Source organism: Netta rufina, assembly GCF_964035555.1.
Source record: "Netta rufina genome assembly, chromosome: 1".
Classification (NCBI taxonomy): Eukaryota; Metazoa; Chordata; class Aves; order Anseriformes; family Anatidae; genus Netta; species Netta rufina.
In genome coordinates, this window is record NC_140123.1 from 54,867,486 (window position 1) to 54,891,712 (window position 24,227).

A 24,227-nucleotide genomic window follows, 5' to 3' on the forward strand; every position below is an offset into this window, starting at 1 on the left:
AGTGATGTTTTTGGTGTTGTTTAATTGACCAAATCCTGAATATTTTTTGTGCTATTTGTTGACCTTGTCAAATAGAAAATATTCTTCAGGGAAAGAAATGCTAGGAAAAAAAAATGATACCTTTAAAAACAGTGCTGTCTATCGAAGTGAGATTTACACAAGTTTAAAGGAAAATTTTTGCATTACAGTTTTAATGCATAAATTATGCCAGGCAGTACAAAACATAGAGTGTAAAACAAAATGTTGATTTAAATAGCCATTTGTGACTAAGCTTGAAGTACAACAAATGAATTAAACCTTTGAAAAGGCCAAAACTGTTTAGACTTATTTTAAACAGTCCAAATCTTCTTCTGCAATTCGAGCAGAAAACATGCTCTTGCCAAAATCCAGTTGCTAGTACTTAGTGTCACAAGCACATCCATTCTTCGGAAATACTCAGGAACACCAAGCTGCGCTTAGCAGTCCCCAGCAGGAGAGAGAAATCTCTGCAGTTACAGGTAAGCAGAGATAGTAGGCAAAGGTCTGGAAAAGTGCTCCATCAAAACATTTCTGGGAAATGTATTCAGTGGAAATTTTCACTGAAAACATACTGCAGCTCCTTGTTTTGGTAGGATGAAAGAACTCTTATTCAACTTTCCTATCAAAACAGAATTTATGATGTGTTCCTGAGTAACTGTGTGCTTGTCCATGATAACATTTAAGTTACAATAAAGTGGTTCAGGCATATGAAAATAAAGTGCTCAGATGGAATTGTTTCAATATTGCTAAAAATACTTTTACTTTTCCCCCTGATATTTTTCCCTTTCAGTCTAAGGAAGCATTGAGATACTGAGATTTCCTTCAGGAAAGTTTTCAACAAATCCTAGTAAGAGTAGGAAGGACTTCTTCCTATTGCTCTATTTCCATATAAAAAAGCTGAGTTAAAATAGAGATGGATTTTCATTTCAATATTGATAAAAACTTGCAGTCTGATTTGAACCAGGATTTAGAAACTAAATAGCCTTGGACTGGCACTGTCTACCCAGTCAGTACTACTACCCGTATCCATGCCCATTTCAATTTGTAAGCCAGCAGAAATATAAAGAAAGACTGTACATTTGAAATTGTTTTTACAACGAGCTTTGTTTGCTTTTGGAAATCTGAATGTTGTTTATCATAGAACAGTGTGGGTTGGAAGGCACCTTAAAGCCCACCCAATTCCAACCCCCATACCATGAGCAGGGACACCTCCCCCCAGCCCAGGCTGCCCAAAGCCCCATCCAGCCTGGCCTTGAGCACCTCCAGGGATGGGGCATCCACAGCTTCTCTGGGCAGCCTGTGCCAGGGCCTCACCACCCTCACAGTGAGTGAAGGATTTCTTCTGAAATCTAATCTAAATCTGCACTCTTTCAGTTTAAAGCCATTCTCCCATGTCCCATCGCCACACTCCCTGACAAAGAGTTCCTTCATGTCTTTTCTGTAGGCCTCCTTTAGGCACTGGAAGGCCAATGTAAGATCATCCCAGAGCCTTCTCTTCTCCAGGCTGAACAACCTCAGCTCCCTCAGCTTGTCTTTATGGGAGAGGTGCTCCAGCCCTTTGACCATCCTTGTGGCCTTCCTCTGGAGTCGTTCTAATGTGTCCATGTCCTTCTTGTGCTGGGGGCCCCAGAGCTGGGTGCATCACTCGAGGCTGCAGTCTCACAAGAGCAGAGTAGAGGGGGAGAATCACCTCCCTCAACCTGCTGGCCACACTTCTGATGTTCCTCAGAAATCCAACCATATCCTGGGCTGCAAGTGCATGTTGCTGGCTTGTGTTGAGTTTCCCATCAACCAACACCCCCGAGTCCTTCTCAGGGCTGCTTTCAATCCATTCTCTGTCCACCTTGTATCTGTGCTTGGGATTGCCCCAAATCAGGTGCCAGACCTTGCAGTTGGCCTTGTTGAAATTCATGAGGTTCACAGAGGCCCACCTCTCGAGCCTGTCCAGGTATCTCTGGGTGGCATCCCTTCCCTCCAGCATGACATACCTCATGTCTTGGTGTCATTGGCAAGCATGCTGAGAGTGCACTTGATCCCACTGTCCATGTTACTGACATAGATCAGAGAGGTTGTTGTTGCCCAGAGTGGTCGTGGAAGCCCCATCTCTGAAGATGTTCAAGACCAGGTTGGATGAGACCCCGGGCAACCTGATCTAGTGGGTGATACCTCTGCCAATTTCACCACAGCTGACTGCCACAGCTTCTCGAGTATGATGGATAGTGGCATGGCAACTGAATCCACCAGTTCCCTCAGGACCCTCGGATGCATCTCAAGTCCCATGGACTTGTGCACCTTTAGGTTCCTTAGGCAGCCTCAAACCTGATCTTTTCACACAGTGTCCCCCTTACCTGTTGTAGACAGTTAAACTATGCACGTGGCAGAAAACTTGAGTGCAAATTTACCTGATGGCGTTGTTATTGGCCAGTGAACTTCCTCAGCTTCCTCCTGTGTATCCTTCTTGTCCATTGTTTTAAGTGCTTTATCTCCCATTACTTATATAAATATATATATCTATGTTTGTTTATTTATTTTTTTTCCTACAATGAAGCTGGGTTAAAAAGTAACTATCTTCAAATGCCAACAGGTGATGAGATTTTTGGACCAAGATCAAAATGACCCATTTTTATTGGGTCAGCACTTCCTAATCAGTGCTCAGACAAAAACAAAGGTCAGTACTGCGTATCAACCCCCAAATTCATCATCCAAGAGATCAGAGGAAAAAAAATGACAAATGTTTACTATGGGAGGTGGTACCTGCAGACAGTTGATGCACAGTTCTTCCAGTTGTAACTCCTTCCTTTTGGTTCAGGATTAAATAGAGGTTTTCAATGATTTCCTAGAAAACAGAAATTCACCAGAAACTTGCAAGTACTCTGAGAAAAGCTCTTTGTTTCTTTGCTAGCAGTTGCAAAACCAATTCTTGAGGAAGAGCATTCTCTCTTTAAATTCATGATGCACTGACAACAGAATAGTAATTCATAAATGCAAATTTATTTAAATATACATTTCTACTATGTATTGTCAAATACAACACAGGTAGCCTCTGATTATTTTTTAATGTGGACAAATAAATGACATGAATTTTGAAAAGAAAAAGTCTTTTACTGACATTTTCACATTGAGCATAATTAGATATTTCCTTTATTCATCTTAGAGGACCAAAGATAATCTTTATGCTAAAAACAAAAAAACAAACAAAAAAAAAAAAAAAAAGAAAAGAAAAGGAGGCTACTTTCAGAAGAGACTAATGACCTTATTTAATACTTTCTTACCCCGTACTTTGGGTCCACGTGAAAAAAAAATCTTTTTGACTAGGAGAGGTCTTTGAAAAATGGCTTTTAGTGAAAGGTTTCAGCTTAGATTATTCAAAACCTTTGCTGTCTGAATGTTGTCAAACATTCATTGTTTTAAGAAGATATAGTAGGATTGCTTTTGAAGGTACTTGATAACAGTCTGATACTCCACAGACATCAAGGTTAGGTCACTGTTCCATGTTTCTAGCTGCCATAAGATGTAAAGTATTTTGACATTCACATTTAATCCATCAATGCAGTTTGTCCCATGAAATATGTAAGAAGTAAAAATCTTGCATCTGTTCAGCCCTGTGATTTTTTTTTTATTATTTTTTTGGAAGTAAATAAAATTGGCTTTGTTTGTTACATGCATGCCACTAACGAAGAGAGAGAGGAATTGAATACTTGTGTTAAAATGGACGCTGACAAAGGATTGCCTGGGCAACCCTTTGAGAAGCAAAGACACTCTAGATGATACTTATTTTTCCTGCTGTAAGTACTTCCCTGTTGTGATGAGTTGCCTTCAAAATGTGTTTGAGATTGTTGTGAAATGTTTAGGGTTGGGCAGGGCACAATCAGCAAGTCAAACTTTGGGTGTTTTGGGCATGCTCTTGGGTTTTCCTTATTCTCTCCAATTCCCCATTGGATTGCTAACATAGCATTGCTTTTAGGCGTATTCTTAGGTTATGGAGCTTGGGATGCAGAAGAAGGGATCTTGGTGTTTCTTCCTGTGCTGATGGGTTTTAAAGCACTTTTCTCAAAGCTCCACTTTGGGTGGAAGGAAAAAGGATGTCTTCTCTTCTTGTTTAACACATTCAGGGGTAGTAAAAAAAGCCAGTAAAAAATACAGATTTAGTAAAATTTTTGTATGTTTTATTTTTTGTTTTTATTAGCCACCTTACTCCACAGCTACATTTGCTGTTTTCAGACATTCTGACGTGTTTTCTTCCATATCCAGTCTCCTGTCCAGAGGTGAAAGTCTTCTGTCAACAGTTGCAAACCAGTCAGATTCCCTCCCACTTTTCATGCACGTGATGAAAGACACTGCTAACAGAGCAGAATCCAAAAAGGGAGTGGGCAAATCCATGGAAGAAGAATTGAACAAGACCTATTAAATACAAAGGCATCAGCCTTAGGATGCTGGAGGTGGGAGTATATTCCTGGCAATTGCCACACTCTTGCCTGCCCTGTTTTCATAATCTTCAGTAGATGTCTGGTATTTGGCCATGGTTGGAGACAAGATATTGCGCTAGATGGATATTTCAACTGACCTGTAAAAGTCATCTTCATGTACTTCAGTGTTCTGTTCTCAGTTAAAATGGAAATTGAGAAAATGGCCCAGAGATGAAGGTATCTCAGGACAGCGGTGCTTCCCGGAGGTTGTGCAGGAATCTGTACATCACGATGGATTTACTGCTTAAGAGGCAGTCGTATTTAATAGCATTAGGTAGTGCTCTTGCTACATTCTCCTCCAGAGCTTTGTTTGGATGCGCCATACAGCTTTCCAGAGCAGGGTAATTTGTTGGAATATATTATTAATAATGCTATTGGCAGTTTTATATGTATTTTCAGCTTTCAAGTTCTAAATTTACATGGAGTTATTGGTTCGTTCAGAGCTGTCCCTGTCTCTCACTGGAAAGGGATACTGTTTGTCACATAAATAAATACCTTCCTAAGTTCTGTCTTCTGGACTTAGCGTGAAACTGGAGTACAGAAAATAGAGAACTCACAGAAGCCAGAGCTCTTTTAAGTTGTGCTCCTTTGTAACAGCATGTTTTTGGTCCTTTGGCAGGTGAGAACAGTCACTTGATCATGGATTCCCTCCATGCCAGTCCAGGACTATAAAAAAAAATCAGAGTATATGCACACACTCTTCTATAAATATTTTTACAGTCCTGAAAAACTATAATGCATGTCTGTAGCCATGTGTGTGCAGGACCTCCTAATGTACTGGGGTACCCTTCCCTGGGGAATCAGGTTTGATTAATAGCTGGTACATGGTGCACTCTGCCAAAAGCAAAACACTGGTGTTCACAAGAGGCCAAGTGATAACGTCATTGCTGCCAGGGATGATTAATTCTGCTCACAGAAGCACAGAAACAGAAATTGCTTTAGCCCTCTTGTCAAGGTGGGAGCAGGATTTTATGTATGAAATTCATACGGCTAGAGGATGAAAACTTTTTATTGGACTTGAAAACAAGAAATGTTTAAGTTACGGACTGTGAGAGAAGATGCAGACCAAGAACGGAGTTGAAGGTTCAGTGGAGCAGGATGAAAATAATTGTAAAAACCAAAAAAAAAAATGTTTGCGAGAAGAAGGGAAAACTGTTTTCTGCAATTGCATTTTAACTGAAGCATAATGAGCTTTAGTTTTATCAGCATGACTTCTAAGCACTTTGATGTTAGAAAATACTCTTGTGGGTTCCAGTCACCTACAGGCTTGAACTTCAGCAGAAATATTTCATGGTCCATTACCAAAGTAGTGCAGGGGACCGCTGAAAAGGTCCTGAGCTGTGGCTGTTGTTTCACAGCTGGCAGCACACTTTCCTCACCTGTTTCCCAGAGGACAAAGGACATTAGTGTTGTTTTATTGTAAAGCCAGCTTCAAAGCACACCGACAGGTTTTTATAAGAAGCTCGGCGCTCTACTGTAAATAGCGTGGAGCACACTGAAAACCTGAACCACAGCACAGTAGAAGGATCAACACGGCACATTAGTGATCTTGGCGAGGAGATTGTGGCTCATTTAGCAAAACTGATATTTAGAGGTCATGCTCAGTTCAAATAAAGCAGACTGGCATTTTCTAACCTGTCCCTGGACTTCTGTCAGCTTAAGTGAAAGGGTTATGATCGACTCTTGGCAGGCTTACCATTTGAATTACAGTTGGTGAGTGTTCATCTCTGGTTGTATAACAGACAAGGAGAGGTGTTGCAACAGTTATCTCCAAGTCAAGCAAATAATATAAATAATGGGTCTTTTGTAAGTCAGGGCACATTTGATTCAGTAAAGTTCAGGTCAAATTAATACAGGAACTGGCATTGGAATTTTAGTGGGTTTGGCCCCTGGCCACCTGCTCAAGGTACTGGGCTACCTCCCTGACAGGACAGTTGTGATTTCTTCCTCGTTTGAGCAATAATGGTTTGTTCAAGGAAAAATGAAAACTGCTCAATATCTTAAAAAAAAAAAAAAAAAAAAAAAGTGTGTGGGGGAACACTGCAAATGATTAAAGAAATGTTCAAAATAACATACGAAATTTGTTGAAGAAAATGTCTTAATCACTTTCTACTACATTTTAATGTTTTTTCTTAAAATGTTGTGGTGGCAGGAAGGTTTTCCATTCATGTTTTCCATCAAAGAACATATGATGTGTCATGGAAGTCTGTCTTTTTTTTTTTTTCTCTTGTTTCTTGAACATAGCGAATATTATTTTTGTGCCTTCACAGTAGTTCAGAAAAGAGCCAGTAGCCTGCTTCTGTTTCTAATACTTTAATTTTGCTGACCTGTGCTAAGACATTACTCTATGATACATTGTCCCGTCCTACTAGATACTCTAATATTAGGTTACCTATCAAAAATATGAATGAGGTGTTAGAAATTGGTTCGCAAGAAGAACACAAAACTGGCATTGTACTCACTGATGAATGATACCTCTGTGCTGAGTATCACTTTCTAGTCCTCTTTCCTAATCTGGTGGGCCGATGGAGTGAGAAAAGCTTATCTACCAAACAAAAATTTCTGGCGTGTTCTTTTCTTTCAGAATGTGATTTATTGAAATGTGCTTAACAGGCATGCCGACTGACATGTTGCTCGGCTGTAGGATAATTATCTTCCATGCACGGTAGCATCGTTTGAAATAAGATCTTCTGTTGGTTAATGGGGGATTTTGCATGGCGAGGCTTAAACCAGTGGGATGACTCGGTCGGCCTTGCTTTCCAGGGGCAGGGAAGCCCGTTCTGTCTGATCTGGTGTTACAAATAAATACAGGACCTTGCAAGTAAGAGCCAGACCTGCCAGAAAGGGCAGGTGGAATGTGGGGAAGGGAGCAGGGATGCAGCCCATGGTGCCAGGCCCATCAGGGCCCATCAGCACCGGCCCTGTCCCAGTTGTCCAACAGGTATGAGGTGTGGGCATGTTTCTATGGAGTTAGTCAGCATGGGTGATGCAAGGCTTCTGGCTGCTTTTTGCTGCTCTTTCAGCTCCATTCTTTGTCTAGGGAGGCAGATCGTAGCTGATCCAGCACGTAATGTGAAGTGGTATGAATGGACAGTTGGTGACTTATCAGAAAATCTGCTGGAACAAAGTCAACTTTTGAAAGGCTATTAACAAACTTGGACTTGCTGAGAGAGTATACCAGACCAGCACGCTGTTGTGTGGAGTTTTATGTCCAGTTTTAGCACAGCCTTGCTTTCTTGGGCCTCTCGGTAGAGAGCCTGAGGGAAAACAAGAGAAAACTGGTCGGGGTGGGTCAAGGAAACAGCAGGCAGGTGGCATTTAAATGATGCTGGAGTGGGCTCATGGGTTTGTGGCGGTCACTTGATATGCAGCTCCTACTCAGCTTGGAGGCCTTGAATGCTATTTAAAGCACAAATAATGGAAAAAATGACATTTAAAAGAATGTAACAGTGAGGAGTAGGTGAAAAGCTGAAGTGTAGTCCCACCATCTTTTGGACTGAAGTGCCTGCCAGTGTCCCCTGGCTGTGTCCTGAGTGCTTTGAAAATGGAGCCTACATTGCAGCTGCAAGCACGAGGTATGGCTTCATGGGGTTTGGATACCTTTTCCCAGCTTTAAGGGTAAGAGGTCATGTTTAGTGACTGTCAGACTTTGAATATCTGTATTTCCATTATGAATATACAACATATTCAACTCGATCTGGTTCTGCTTTATGCAGAAGATCCCTTACATGTTAGATTTACACATGGGATCTTTCCATATGTTTTGAGTCTTCGTGACTTATAGGCTTTTTGAGGGGGAAAGTGTGTGTGTGTGTGTGCATCCAGATTTCATTTTTTCTTCTCTTCAAATGGAATTTGAAGCTTTTCTGGTAGAAGAGCACTTTGACATTGGCAGGAGCAATTGACCATAGAAGCAGGTACTGCTGGCCAGCAGCACCAGTGGCTTCATGTAGCAGAGACCTCTTGGCTTGTGTTTGGATTTAATGAGAATGTCTTGGGATGTCAAGGTGTGGTTGTACTTTGTCCAGAGTTTGTACTTTTGCCAGAGGGTGAAACCTCTGGCTTGAAACTAGTAAGTCCAGACTGAAGGTGGAGGCTAAATTGAGGGCGTTATTTCTTATGGATTAGTTTATGTCCTGGACAAATACCTGGAACTGACTGAGCATCTTGGGAATCTGAGAGCAATACGTGGCTTAGATGTTGTTGCTAGTTTGCGAACTTGCATTGCGGAGCGTGAAGCTAGTGATGGTTGTGGTTAACGTCTAATTTTACGAGACAGCCTGTTCTCAGCTGCCTACAACTGACAATCACCTGCAGAGGTAACTTTTTGAAGATGAGGTCTTAGCTCGTTGCTACACGGTATCAGCTGAAGCATGAAAATATCATGTCCAGGAAGCCTTAGCTTCTCCGTTACACGATACTACATAATCCATCACTACATAATCTGTCAGATAAGTAAAACCAGAGCAGCCCATATTTTGTGTCTAGCAAGAGCTCCTATTTTCCAGCTGAGCAATCCACTGGTTTATAACAGGGCAGGGTTTTGTGCTCACTTGAAACTCCGAAAGCTGCTGGCTGCTTGGTGTGCAAGCTCAGATTTAAAACCTTCTTTGGGGGCTCCTAGAACCTGAGTGCTTTGCCATGTTGATACTTAGAGGGATTTCATTAGTATTATGTTATTATTTTACTGGGAAGGCTTCTTTGCCTACTTGGAAAAGCAGAAAGGATTTTGTGGTTTAAAACAGAAGTCTAAAAGACTCTTTCCTGCTATCTCAAAACATGAGATTGGCAGAAGCCTCCTACTCTTCTACGCCTTGATAGCTTCCTGCAAAAGGCATCTGAAAGGTGGTATCTAAAGCCAAGTAGCTCTTCCAAATAAATGTCCATGAATTTATTTAATTACTTAAGTAACTATTTAATAATTTATTATTATTTAATTATTTATTAAAAACAACAAAACAACTAGATGAAACCCCTGAGCAAACCAGAAAAGCAAACCTTTCTGCCGGGATAAGGGACCCAGTTGCTGCTGAGTCTGTAGGCTGGTGAGGTCCCGTTGCTTTTAGCAGGACAGCTGACTTTGCTGGTACTTTGGGATGCAAATCAAAGCTAGAAGGGGTGGAAAGAACAGCAGAGTTCATGCTTGCTGGGGGCCTCTGTGTTCTCCATATGGATGGGCTCTGCAACACACAAGGTCAGAGTGGGCTGTGATGTTAGTAATGGCTTGTGGCCTGAGAGGTATTTTATGGGGGCTTTTTTGCTATTATTATTTTATTGCAATTTCTTTCATAAATCTTATGTTTCTTTCCTTCATTTACAAATTACAAATTTCCCTCATTTGTTTACAAAAACCACTGGATTTTCCCCCATAACTGTATTCTCTTTTGCCTTCCATCTAAAATTCCTTCTCCCCCTTTCTCCCTCAATCTTTCATTCACACCCATCTCATTTTTTGGTCACTTCCCTTAAAGCTCCTCCTTCCTCTCTCTCCCTTTTCCATAACTAGCCATTTTCATTTCCTTCTTTCTAATCCCATATTTTCCTCCTTTTGAGCTCTTGCCTCACATCTGGAACTCCTGCATTCCTCGGTTCCTCCTATAGTTGTTTTTTTCTGTTTGTATATCCTCCCCTTCTCCTTGTATCGCTTTTCTCTTTCCAAGCAGCACTTCTTCGTTCATCTTCAGTGCTTCTTGAGAAGTCAGATAGTATCATTATTTTGATAAGGTGCGGGTTTATGAGAAAAACTCCCCTTTCTTTAGAAATTCTCCATTAGGATGTTGATATATTAAGAAGATGGGAAGTATGATGAGGTTGTACTTCACTCCTCTTCTCCTCTCTACTCCCCCACCCCATACGCTTTGTGGTGTTAATTCTTGCTGCAGTCTCATGAATCTTGTATGGGATTTTGTTGTGCACATTTTTTTAAAAACCATGGCTACGGCCATTTATATAATGTAGGCTGTTTGCACGGCTACCATGCGTAAAGTCTGTTTTTCTTCAGCCTTCACACCTACTACGTGAGAAATGACTTTGTCATTTTTAGTAGTATGCAGTGCAGCACAGTATTACTACTTGTGATTGTGAGCAGCGTGCAGTTTAACATTTACCCTTTTCCTAAAATTTCGGTCTGTCTCCTACATATATTACTGAAAACCATTACTGGCATTTCTAAATTAGAATGGGTGGCTCTAGAGAGAATATTTTCTCTTCTGCGTTTAGCCAGCTACATCATCAGCCCAACAAGCCATCAGCTCAACAGGTGTTTTTTTGCAAAGGCTCTCCTTTTCTTTCCCCCTCTCTTTCCTTTTAATCTTTTATAAGCATTTTCTCACCATTTTGTACATTTTCAGCTTAACCTCACTCTTCGTTGATGCTGTGGGACAACATCAATAGAATATTTGATTAAATGAATATTTAATTCGTATCCTACACGGTGCTACAGTTGTGTAACTTTTAAAATATACCACCTCTAAACGTACTAATTTAAAATGTACTAATTCTAAGGCTACCTAAGGATCATCCAGACACATCTTATTACATGTTTGATTTGAAACTGAATTTTCAGGCAATTAGCATTGCTTTACCTGTATTAATGACAGTAGTAGCATATTCTGTTGTAGGTATCAGTCACATAGTGAAATCCTTTTTGGTAGTGTTACTAAGTAATAGAAGAGCCTTTTGATATGAAGACTTGGAAGTCAGAACTGGGATCTGTTCCTGAAACCGTGTGTGAGTAATTCTTACTCACATTACTAGCAATCCCAACTCCAATTAAATAGGATGGATCCAAGCACAGAATGGTAATTATTCTGGCATGGGAAAGCTGTCAGTGTTTTTAGAGCTATTTTTATTGCTGCATTTTAAAACATCGCTTATTCCAGTCTTCCCTCTTTCTTTATTCTTCTTGCATAAAAATAATCCATCAACTGTTTCTGGCTGGTATCTGCAAAGGGAAGTTTGTGTGTTCCTTTGAAGCTGAACAGGAGGAAACATCATGACCATGGTTTCACCGTCTGTGTATAATATAGCCATTTATTAAAAATTGTTTAGAACACCTAACCCTTTGATTTTCAAATCTGTTTAGCTATAAAATGTCCTTGTTTTTTATAGTCGTAAAATAGTTTAAGTTCCATATTTAAAAGCCTTTTATTTTGATGCTGAACCGTGTATTTGTAAAGGTAAATGAAAGCCAATTTAATCAAAGAAAATTTCAGATAAAGGCTGCTTCATACTAGAAATAACTCATTAAAGGATGATGATTTAGAGTAGTGAGCCCTTTCATGAAGCCTTTGTGAAACAACCTTTAGCATAACAGGGAAACTCATGCTATTTGCTGAAAAAGTAAATTTTTGTTTTTTTTTCCTGTAATTTTGGGATGACGGTTCTTTGGGATTTCTTTTTTTGCAGAGAAACAGGGAGAGAGACGAGAAATCTGAACACAATATTACCATCTTCATTTCTAAGGAAGAACACATAAAAAGTAGCAGTTTCTAATATAATAATACAATCTGAAGGGCCAAATGATAAATTAATGGAAACTGGTTCTTGTATATTGTTTTGGAGACTAAGCACATTAGATTGAATTGTTTCACAACCAGCATGCCTAATTATTGTGTCTGCCACATTCATCTATTTAAATCATTCCCAACTTTTGGATTGCTGCCTAGAATATTACTGCAGTACGTGTTTCAACTGGCTATTCCCTTGTCATGCACTACTTCACGAAGGATGCTGATTTTTCTCTGGGAAAAGAAATAGAAGCGAGTATTGGCAGTGTATGTATAATGCCTGATCAGAAGTGATGATAGATCTCATAATGTTGATGTGAATGAGCTGAATGTGAACTGATATTGTATTTGTTTTGTCAGGTCAGTGATTTAAAAAGTGCCTTTGTGAAGTCACTTTTATGAGAGAGGACTGCTACGCCTGTGTTTTCAAAATACTGTCTTTGCCACCTAGACGTTGCCTTGACCTTACCCGTGGCAGAAGATACCTCAACTGTCTTGATTTGCCAATTAATTGATGGGAAACTGAACTCACCGTTAAAACAGGAAGAAGAATTATTATTAGTGGGACACGAACAAATGACTGCATTGCTTTTCTTGGGTAATCAATACCAGCAAGCGACCTGCAGTGAGCTAGTATTCCATCAAGGAGTGCCATTGCATTGAAGGACCTGTGCTTGAAACTGCTGCATCAGTGATACAATCAGCAGAGCCACACGTTTTACGGACAGAAATGCTACTGAGCATGGTCGTTTTCAGCCAAAAGTCTACAAGTGGGACTTAATGATTGATGAGTGACTGCTTGCTGATAAACTTTCTCTGTTTATTCCGTGTTGTGTGAGTTGGACATCATTAATCGTCCCCCACATTTATTTTTTTTTTTAACTTTCTTTTCAATTGGAATTATTTTTTTTCTCCCCCTCCTTTCATCGGTAGTTTTGGAAATTACTTTGGCATAATTCACTTGACAGCAGTTTACAAGTTCTAATTCAGCTTTTCATCATGGCTTTGAATGTTGCTCCTGTAAGAGATACAAAATGGCTAACGTTAGAAGTGTGCAGGCAGTTTCAGAGGGGAACTTGTTCACGCTCTGATGAAGAATGCAAATTTGCACATCCCCCTAAAAGTTGCCAGGTTGAAAATGGAAGAGTTATTGCCTGCTTTGATTCCTTAAAGGTAAGGAAGAAAATTGCATGTGTAGTGAAAATGCTAATATATTGTGTTGAAAGCAAAAAATGAAATTGAGTTACAGCTAATCGGAAAGTAATTTGTTCTTGGTAAGATGTGTATTAATACAAATGTTATTTGTCTTAACTTTTATTTATTGAAGCTTTGAAAAGTTTTCTTTCTAAGGATTTTTCTTTCCCAGTGTCAATACGTTGTTTACAAAAATGTCATACGACTGGGGGATACAGGATTGCTTACAGCTGGTATGACAACTGTAGTCACCCGAGTACATTTTATGAATTACCATTGTTCCACTGCAAATGAAGATACATGGTGGCAGAGTACTGGGCCATTATCAGTATGCTAATGAGACAAATGACATTAAAAAAAGGACATTTTCATGTAAATCAACAGAAGTAAGAAAAGCCTGTCCATCAGTTTAGACACAATAGATGGTTTACCCGTGGTGTTGTGGACTCTGAGATAAATGAATAGCATTTTTATATATATTGATAGTGCATATAGCCACATAAGTTCAGAACAAAGTAAGGGATTTCTCTCCCTTGGAGAAAAATTAGCAATTATGTTGATAGGCTGTCAACTTCTTCTGACTTGCTAATGACATCAAGCAAGCTTTAGAGAACTATTTTAAAAGTTTTGCAAAAATACTTTGTACTGTAGAAAGGACTTTTAAAAGCCCCATGGGATTTGGGGAGTACACAGTGTTTTCTGTGAAGAAATGTTTGTATTCTCATGTAAACAGAAGGAAAAATACTTTTTTTTACATGTAAATAATGCACAGGGAAAGTTTACCATTTGAGACTTTATTTTAAAAGTTTTACTAATTGCTTTGTCTTTTGGTCATGGGAGAATGTCTTGACCTGTTTTTCAAATTTGGCTCTGTAATTCAAAATTTAAACTACTCACCAAGAACTCTTACTATGGTTACATCAGTGTGAATGAGAAGAAAACTGTGCTGTTTAAAAACATTACTTTAGTTTCATTTTACATTCTTTTTCTGTGTGTGTGTGTGGAGTGCAAAACACTGTACTGAGCATCTGTTTTTTTCTGGTTTTTCTCATTTCTTCTCTTCTAAAGATTTAGAAGAAGGTAATTTTGTGGAAATATTTGTGAGGGGTTTACGTTCTGTATATCCTACAAGCCAGAACAGCACCTTTGGAGTCATCACAGTATGTCATCGAGTGCTATTAATGACCTTAATCCATGGATTACTGCACGATAAACTGTAACAGCTTCTTTGTAGATGTTCTAGTATATTGGTCGCTTGCCAATGGGATAATTTTTTTTTTTCTTAAGCAGGCAGGCTAGCATCTGCAGCAAATGGGCAATAAGTAGCTTTTACAGAAAATAAGCAAGTCAGTACAATGTTTTCAGATGCAATTTTTTACCCTTTGTAGAGACTCGAGAAATACTTTATGGGCTGCCAGAGAGATTTAATTTTAAACCAAGGCTTTGTTTGTAAGTTTATAGAACTGTTAGATTTTGAATTGGTCAGACTGTGGCTTAATCCTTCGTTTCTGACATCAAACCTCAATCACAGTACAAGAATTTGTGGTTCATCCCTATAGCCTTGGAAGCAAGGGATTAATGTAAGAAGAGAATCAGTCTTAGGCACTTCCGATTCCCCTACCAAAAGAGTTTTTAAACAACATAGAACTTGGCAGCGAGGCAAATCACTGCCAAAGCAAGTCTTAATTTCAAAGTCTAGAAGTACCACCACCCTAGTAGCCACGCAGACAAAACAGAGCTGGAGAAAATCCCAGCCAACCTAAAACCCAGTGCTTTGAGTCTATGTCCCCTCCTTGTAGGGAGGAAGAAAGGGAGCCCGTTTTATGAAGCTGCCCTGCTCACATCAGGTTTTGCTGCAAGAAGAAGTCCCGTTGTGCTGCGTTGCTTCCTCTCCAGCTGCCCTTGCTGGGCAGGAGGCTGGACACAGAGTGAAGGGCTCAGTCCGCCTTGGTGGTAGGGTTGGCCAAACAGCTGGTTTGCAGGGCAAGAGGCTGCTGCTGCATCTTCCTGGCCAAAGTGGAGGTGGCAAAGCGTGCCAGTGCTGCCTGACTCACCCCAGTACCCGTTGCCTCCCCTGACAGCACAGGATGTTTGTGGCTGAGGTGCCAGTTAGTCAAGCTGGAGGCTTTTGTGCCGGGATGATCACCACCCAAGAATCGAAACTTGTGTTGTAGTCAAAGCTAATAACACAGCGCAGAGAGATCCTGAGGGATCTCTGTGGGTAACTCACTGACAACCAGCATCATGGCTCAACGGGAGGAAGTCCAAAACAATTTTTAAAATGCAGTCAAAGTAAGCGAGGGTGCTTTGTTCTCGTGCAGTAGGTTGCCAGCTCTGATGGCTTGGTGCTCTCAAACCTGGTGTTGGTGGCCGAAGCCGAGCAGCCCTATCCTGCCCCGAGCAGCTGGCAGAAGGGAGCAGGTACCTGTGCCTCCTGTGCCGTGCTTCTCAGGTCCATTTAATGACATTGCAGGTAAAGATGAGATCAGACCAAGAAGCTGAATTGTGGCCTGAAGCCGCAGAGTAGGAGGCTCAGGTTTCCTTCCATTGACTGCTGCGGGCAAGATGGCAAGGTCTACTGAGCATCAGGCAGAGCTCTGCACCAGCATGTGCTGCCTGACCTCCTGTACGTGGAAAGCTTTCAGAAATTGTTCGAAGTGCAGGGCTCTGTCAGCTCGCATCCTCGCATCCATTATCTGTGTTATTCCGAAGGGTGTCTGGAAATTGGTGCATATACAGCAAGATTGGGGCCGGGTAGCTCGATTCATTTATGCTGCCGGTTGAGAGACTTGTGTCGTTAGTCACATAAATCTGTCTGATGTGTGGCTTTCTGCAGTGCTGGTGTTAATCATACAGTTTCAGAATAAGGCTTTGGAATTCAACAGGCGGGATAGCAGTTATGTAAATAAACAAACAGTCTGGAGTTATAGATAAAATCAGAATTTAATTAAAAGAAAACAAGAACTGTTTTCCTTGCTGAATGCTGAACCACACTTTAATGTGGACAATTATTTAGAGTTTATTTACATAATATTTAGAGCTTTGGAGATTTAGCACTTTTACTATCTTGGCTCAGTGTACCTGCTGTAAAAATGAATTAGTAAGTTGAGGGTCCTTGAATAAACATCTTATTACCCTGAGAAGGAGCAGATTTTTTTTAGTCTAATGTTGAGGTATGTATTACATTTATGTGGTGCCTAGTAGTTACTGCAGCTCCATCAGAAATCAGTCAAACACAAGATAGAGCACTCAGACTGGCTCCCCTTTAACCACATACCATAAGGGTCCCCATTTGGGGCAGGAACGTGCACCCTTCTGCTGTGTTCTTCCTTCCTGGGACAGAAGAGGAATTGTGGTGTCCTTATCTGCCAGAAGCACCTTTACTCTGACTTTGCCCTTAGCCTCATGGTCAGTCAAAGGTAGTAAAAGCTGGTGTTAAGAAAGGAAATAAGACGTTTGCTTTGATGCCACACCACATCCTCCTTTGTGCTACCACCACTGTCTTGTGGCTGTGCAGTACACCAGGCTGGGAAATTGATTGTGGTTAAAACTAAGTTGTTGGTGTTGTAGTTGCTGCTGACAGAGGGGAGAAGGGCTGTGTGGCAGCAGCAGCTACAGGAGACCAGCAGAGCACTGGGTTACTTCTGTCACTGATAGTGCTGTGGCCTTAGTCCCTGGCTTCAAGAGTGATGGGATTGCATCAGAATCGAAGCTTTCCTGTATTAAAGGAGTATATTTGTAGGTCTACTGGTTCCAAGTAAAAGGTCAACAAAATTTAATGAAGTGTTTGCTTTTAACTCAAAAGGGATTTTTGGCTCTGAATACCTGTCCTTGCAATACTTAACTTTAAACCCAGCAGAAGTTGCAACAACAGCCCCTCAAACCGATTACAGTTTTTGAGGATCCAAAATGCTCACTGTTGAAGACTGTCTAGGCTCTGAATATCCTTCATCTGTACGATGCTCCAGGCTAGACAGAAATAGCTAACAACTAATGAGTCTGGTTCAAATTCAGGCCAGAAACTTGCCAATGCCAGGTCCTGCCACATGGACCTCTGAGATAGGGGTCGGTGTTTGTTCTTCTGCTTGGTGAGAGACAGAGCCTGCCCTGGCTTAAAGAGGGCACTTTGGGGGGTTAGGAGTGTGCAGGGGATCATTCCTGGTAATCCTGTTGGTGCTGATACAGCAGCTGGCAGATAAGCACCCATTAACCCCTCACAGCGTTGCCTCCAGCACCTGGACTCCCACCAACAGGAACCCTGCACAGCTCTGCCAGCCGGTGTGACACCCAAAATTGAACCAGGCGAGTGGCTCCTGCTAACTTAATGTCAGGATGAAAGTGGCTCCTAGCTAATCCATTTGCCTGTGCCTGACACGGATTAAAGCATACTTACATGACGAAGCCCAGAGCATTGCCGGTGGACGGGAAAGCAGGGAGCTGGCGAGGAAGCACTGCTAGAGCCAGAGCCTCATCCGCTGCCTTAAACCTTCCTGAAGCCTTTCTGGGGCTGTTTGCTTCCCCTTACAAGTTCCCATTTGGATGCTGCAGTGGTTTTAGGTCTGCAAAGAGGCCTGTTTAAGGGGAAGTTTCAATTTCAGGAACTCCTCTGTTTATGTTTTCATACTTCTCTCTCAGTTCAAGTAGCATAATTCTTTAAAAGTGAAGAACCTGGATGTGTAACACTTCATATATCACACGCAGAGTCCTCCAAGTTCAACACTGTAAGCAAACCTGTTTTCAGGACTTTCTAGTTCTGCTAGTGGTAAAGAACAAAATCCTTTCAAAGGAATATTAATATATAATGTAATCTCTAGGGCCAAGAACATACAGAACTTTGCTGTATTTAAAAAACATATATATTAAAATGAATAATGATGTCTGTGAGGGGGAGAGGGGAGAAGCTTGGCAGATTAAAAAAATATGCTCGTGCATTTCAGCAAGAGCTGATTCTCACTTTCTCAGGGCTAGTCTAGCTTTTAAATTATGGTCTGATTTCTCTTGACTCAGATTTATACCCTTTCTGCTAGTCAGCTACTAGGAGGATGCATTGTCTAAGCTAGTATAGACAACAGAGGAGGTATCCTAAAGATACTGTCATTGCAAATTTCACGGTGGTGACAAGAGAATGAAAGCATCTCTATGGCTAAAGATGGATTTTTCTGTATTTTTCTAATCTATTTACTAGTGTATAAGTACATTGAACTGTTCTATTTATTGAGCCAGCAGACTAGTGTGAACTGTTCATTTGCATTTTCATGAAAGCCTTTTAAGAACATGCCTATCTGGTCTCATTTGGCACTACAGAATAAAAGGTAATTGAAAGCTGTACAGAGAGACCTGTTTACCAAGTTAAAAGGGTTCCAGGAAAAAAAAGAAATTTTAGGAACATACACTTTGTTGAAATATCTGGAACTGAAAAGAATCTGTTTAAGATGGACACCAGTTTTATTTAGAAAAAGGCGGGGAAAAAAGCCTTTGTAAACTGAGCAGGCTGAGTGATCTTAGGAGTTAGGATGCACTAGCCAGTCATTTGCATTTCTGCGGTTCTTTTGGGGATCTCTAAATGTTTCACAAATGTCAGGGAATCAGGATCATATCACACTGGGGGGTCAATGATACTTGCTCTCACTTTGCAGTTAAGGCAATCTGGACAGATTCTAGGTGTGCACCATAGGCAGAGGGGACTAGCTAGTTTTGTCTGTACCAGAAGACATTTATATGAGTGTTCATAGTGCTTTAGCTGGCTGAATTTCTGCCTATCACACAGTTATGTGGTGTGACACTCTTTGAAGACAAGGTGAGTTCAAGGGCTCTGCCTATAGCTGGTGGGAATAGGGGAAGAGTGACTGAAATGGGCAAACACATTTCTCCTGAGCGACAGCATTGCTGCATCGCTTGTTCCTTCTGGGACCATGACTTTTGCTTGCTTTGCTGCATAGTGACCTAATTCCAGTTGGATGGGGTAGATTTAGGATCTGGGGAAGTGGAATTTGCAGCCCAAAACCATTCAGGTGGAGGATTCCAAATCCAGGTATCTTCATCCTGCTGATGGATGCATTATCCATATAGAAGACAGCAATGAGTTCAGTCATGTCACTTCTTGTTCACAAATGTTTTCACTCCTAAAAGCCCAAAAAGTTACAGGTAGCTGGGAACACCTGGCAGAAGCTTTCCCATCTCAGAATTGCAGAGAAGTGTGGACATGAAGAGAAAATGTTGATCAAGGCCAGTTTTAGCATCCTGGGAATTAATTCTGTGGCTCCCTCTGTGGTTGGAATAGCTGTGACCACCCTGTGTCAGACCAAAGCCCCATTTAGCCCTGTGGCCCAGTAAGGGCCAGTAGTGCATATAGGAGGAGGTAGGCAAGCATATACAGGCTTTCTGCAGTGCTCTCCTAGTGCCCAGCAGTCTGCTGCTCAGGGACTTTGACAGCCAGACACGATGGGGCTGTACCTGATAACTTTCAGGGAACATCTTTTCCCTGAGTTTTCCCTCTCATTTTTGAACCATGTGCACCTTCAGCACCCACAACATGCTGCAGCAAGGGTTTCCACAACTTCCTCACGCAGTGTGGAAACCATCCTCTGCCATTTGTTTCAAACCTCCTGATTTCACTTGATAGCCCACAGTTCTTGTACTGGAACAGCAGACGAGAACCTGCTGAGAATTATCCTCAGGATTAATCTGATTTATTTTTTTCCCACTGACTTCCCTCTGGAAGGGGCATGTTTCTCCCCAGTGAGTTCAAAGGAATGAGAGAAGACACGTTGTTTTAAATCTGCTTCCTGGGACAGGTATGCTTCATGAAGGCCCTGCTTTTTTGGCAGAATGGGAATTTCATGGCTTGGAATAAAGTGCAGGGGATGAAATATTGTGTGAAATTATGTTGCCATTTTTCCTGATGCTGTGGGCATGGCTTCATCTTATACCCAACCCATGCAACTATGAGGTGCTGCACAGAGAGATGGCTACATCCAGTCCTGTATCCTGTCACACCTAGCTCCATTTTTTTAATCTCTGTTCAAGTAGTCATGCAGCCACACAACTTGTTTGAGCTGGTCCAAAGGAAAGGAGAAGAACTGCATTAAATGTAACGTGAAACTATGAATGTAGGCAGCAAAATCCAGTGTAATTGAGGTACAATGGAGATTAAGAAAGGAAAATCTCTTTCTGGAGGTGCCCTTTATCTGTGAGTTCAGGGACTTGCAGTTATTTCCTGCCTTTGTCAATCATCTGTTCTTGTTTGTTTTCTGCAAAACCCTCTGTATTCCCTTTTTCTCCTGCAGTCCTCCCAGCATACACAAGCTCCTTAAACACTTTCTTTTTTTTTTTTTCTCTTTGCCTCCCTCCCGTGTGTTCACCTAGCTGTGTTTGTGCTAGCTGTGCTGGCTTAACTAAAGGCACGGATAAAGCCCAGCAAGCTGCAGCACTCTGCAGACACAATTAAAGATCCATGAACTTGGCTGACCATGAATTGGTGAGGAGAGACTCAAAAACAAGCCTTCACCTGAAGTGATATGGTGTTTAGCATTTCTTTTTTTAAAAAAAACACCTTGGACAATCATTCTCTTTGGAAGGGGCCCTCTCCTTAGCTAGACTTTGCCTCTCTCTCCCAGGAGAGAGAGAATGGGGAAAGTTTCTCGTTAGCTTCAGAGCAAAGTCCAGAGGCGTAGCTTGGCCCCGCGGCCTGCAGAAGCCCTGGCCTTTTGTGCAGGCCTGGGCTGAGGGGCAGCAGTAGTACGACAGCTCAGAGCAGCAAGTCCTAGCCTGTCACCACTGCTTCTGCTGTGAAATGGCTGCCCCCAGACTGAGCTGTGGGAAACAGGGAGATGTTGAACCTGTACGCTGTGTAGAGTGTTTCTGTCCTGTAGAAAAATGGGGTGTCTCCCTCAGGCCTTTTGTTTGCTTGTTTGCTCTCCTAGTGGCAATACTGTGAGCGTGAAGCTATCCTGACCATCACTATTACCCTCTGTAGCCGTTAAAGCTGTCAAATTTTTAAGTTCAGGCACTTTGCTTCAACTTGAAATCAGTTCTGCTCTCAAAGGAGAGCCAAGTCGGGTATTGTATAACTGAGCTACCCAGACCCTCTTTCCCTCTGAAGGTGCAGGGCCTCCTCTTCCCCATCAAGCCATTAAGTGTAAGGTCCTGCTGTGATCAGAGCAGAAGCCTTTTGCATTTGGGAGACCTGTCACAACACTTCACGCCTCCTTTGGCCCGTTAGGGCTGCCCAATGTGAGTGAGTGGGTGTTTACCAGCAGCTTTTTGCTGCAGTCGGTGTGGTAGAACGTGCTGAGCAGGTCCTCTGGCCCCTGGCCTGTGGAGGAGAATGAGCAATAAGAGCAGCAATGGTTGAAGATGAAAACATTTAAAGAACAGTAGCTGAAAGATGTAATACAAATATATCTTCATGTTCTCTGGATCGTGTTGTCCTGAGGGACCTGTGTTACTCTTTTAGTAGTTCCTGGGCACTGACCACGCTGGGTGGAGTTAACTCCCGAAGCTTGCTGCTTCCAGAAGCCCCAGCAGAGACTCACAAAGACCACTCCCAGGTAGTTCTGCTTCACCCCTTTATCTCAGATACAGCTGCCACTCAGTTATCAGTCTCAGTCTGCATGAAGAAGAGCAGCTAGGCAGGCTGGTTAGAGCTGCAGGAAACATTGTGTGGAAGGGCACAGTATTGGCAGATATTCTTCAGATTCTCATGCTCTCGAGGGTCCTTCATATGCCCACCGATTCTCTGTGTAGTTTTTGTTGCTGCACCAACCCATGCTCCCCTAAGCTTTATAATAACCAGTCTGTGGGTGTAGTGAAGGCAAAATTCAATCAGAGTCTCTGACTCATCCCATCACTAGGATTTTGAACACAAGAGCAATTGCTTGCTGCCCACTCCTCCCCCACACTCCCTATTAACTCAGGTCACTGTTCCTACAGGCTTGCTCTCTCCAGGTCTTCCCACCTACTCCTTTATTTTTCTGGCAGGTGGTCCTGCTTTCTTTCCAGGCTCTTTTTTTATTCTCTTGGCCCTGTGTATGCAGCTTTCTCTCAGCTCAGGCATCAGCTGTTCTTCCCAAGCTGTTATACTTAGACTGCATCATGAATACAAAAGGCAGGGTTGTGTTCAGATGCAGGGACCTTCATGATGTAAAAGCCTAGCAGAGTCAAGACCCATGTTCCTATTAGTTGAAGTCATCCATGGGGCTGGAAAGACATTTTTAATAGCAAAAGCTCAGACAGGACTCGATTAGTTTATCTGCAAGTCCATTTGACAGCCGTCCTGCTCTCCCAACTCACATCTCACACAAAGACTGGTACCTTGTTTCTGAGGAGGTGGATTGCACTGGAAACCCACTGCAAGAAAAGGAAAGCTGTTATGGTTTTGGAGATGTTGAAACACAGCACTGAAAGCCTGGTGTGAGGTACCAGTCCCAAAACTAAAATTCAAGAGGAAATCATTTGTGTCTGTTGTCTTCCACACGGATATGTTGTTTCTGGTGGGTGGCAGCATACTGTGCCATGCAGGATTAGATTCCTGCAAGGTCTTCACCAAGACAAGGAAAAAATAAATAATGGAGAAAAGAAGCAGCCTTCTCATCTGCTTTGTCTGGGAGCCACAGGGCAAGGTGTTGTGAACAATGTCCCAAAAGTCAGATGGCCCCAGTGCTTGGAAAGACAAATCATTGAGCTGTGAATAGAAAAAAGGAGATGATCAGTGGGAAACAGCATCACGCATGACAGAGGTAGCTGCATCCGTGAAGCACTGATGGCTCAACATGCCAACAGGGCCATCCTGCTTCCTGTAGGCAGCTGTGAACCTGCAAGCTCACACATTGCAGCACACTGCTGCCCTGCGTGGTGCCATGCTGAGAACTGAAAGATGGCTGAGTGCAGTCACCACAGTGTAAACATACCCTTTCTCACGAGGAATTACAAGTTCTCAGCCCTTGCTTCCTCACAGATTCCCGTGGCTTAAATGAGAGGGAATCCATGCATACGCTGTCGTCGCAGCTGGCTGGATGGCTTGGGCTAACAACCCATCAGGTGTGCTGTGTCTACTTCACCTCCATGTGCCATAGACCAGACAGCTTTTGAACTTTGTAAAAAACAGATTTATTTACAGTTTTATTTGGTAAAAAAACAGATTTATTTATTTTGTTTGAAATTCAGCTGGGGCCTTGAGTAGAACTCTCTGCGGTGAAGATCCATCTCTGAATGGGTTCATGTACCATGTTTTATGTGTTGTCTTACTGAGTGTCTGGTGGCATCTGTGAAGATACCTAATGGACAGAAGAACAGTTCAGCTGTGACTGAGAAGCTAACTGAGCTGCTGCGATGTGCTCTGCTGGTTCACAGCAAGCCAAGAAAGAAAATCTAGCACATCAGGCACTAGAATAAGCCCCAGTGGCTGTTGTCAAACAGTTCTCCTAGCACCCACTCCCAGCCAAGTAAACAACTTCACAAAAGCTGACTTTCCTAGCTAGATGTGAAAGTCAAGAGAGATTAATGCCTTTTTTTTTTTTTTTTTTTAAGACAATTTTGTAGATTAGGTCATTATGTTAAAATTAACACATATTTGTTTGCAGTGGATAGGACCCGAGTCTTTGGGCTTGATTTAGTTGCCCAAACAGGGGTATCTCATGCCATTTACGATGCCCTAGAGTGTTCTTGGTGGCTTTCCAGTGACATGTCAGAGGAGTGTGTCATATCTGCTGGCACTGCGCACAAGTCCAGGATGTCCCAGGGTGCTCCAAATGGTCCTGCTGACTTCTCTATGGCAACTGACTGAAGCCCTTCTCAGGAGGCAGCATTAGCTGCTGTACTAACTGGGGACTGTGTTGCCAACTGCCTTGAGTAAAAAGGTGGACAATGTATTTGTTACAGCAATGACCTGGCTGAGAGGAAAATCAGTGTATAGGCTAAACCCAGAAGAAAACGTCTTTTGTAGCAGAAGAATGCTGGCGTGGAGAGCAAGCAGGGGAGGAACGTTTTCAGCATGTACTTTATAGTTTCCTATTAGTAATGCTATCAGCTAATGTAAAGTCAT

General features: G+C 42.0%; 1 protein-coding gene across 5 annotated transcripts in view; it reads left to right on the forward strand.

The window, feature by feature from the left end:
• Positions 1-24,227, forward strand: part of MBNL2 (muscleblind like splicing regulator 2) — a 108,645-nt gene that overhangs the window by 25,365 nt on the left and 59,053 nt on the right. For all 5 annotated transcript variants that reach the window (XM_084282596.1, XM_084282594.1, XM_084282598.1 and 2 more), the window contains exon 2: positions 12,353-13,165. In XM_084282596.1, coding sequence (XP_084138722.1) covers positions 12,992-13,165 — 174 coding nt within the window. In that variant the 5' untranslated portion in view covers positions 12,353-12,991. The remainder of the gene's footprint in view (positions 1-12,352; positions 13,166-24,227) is intronic.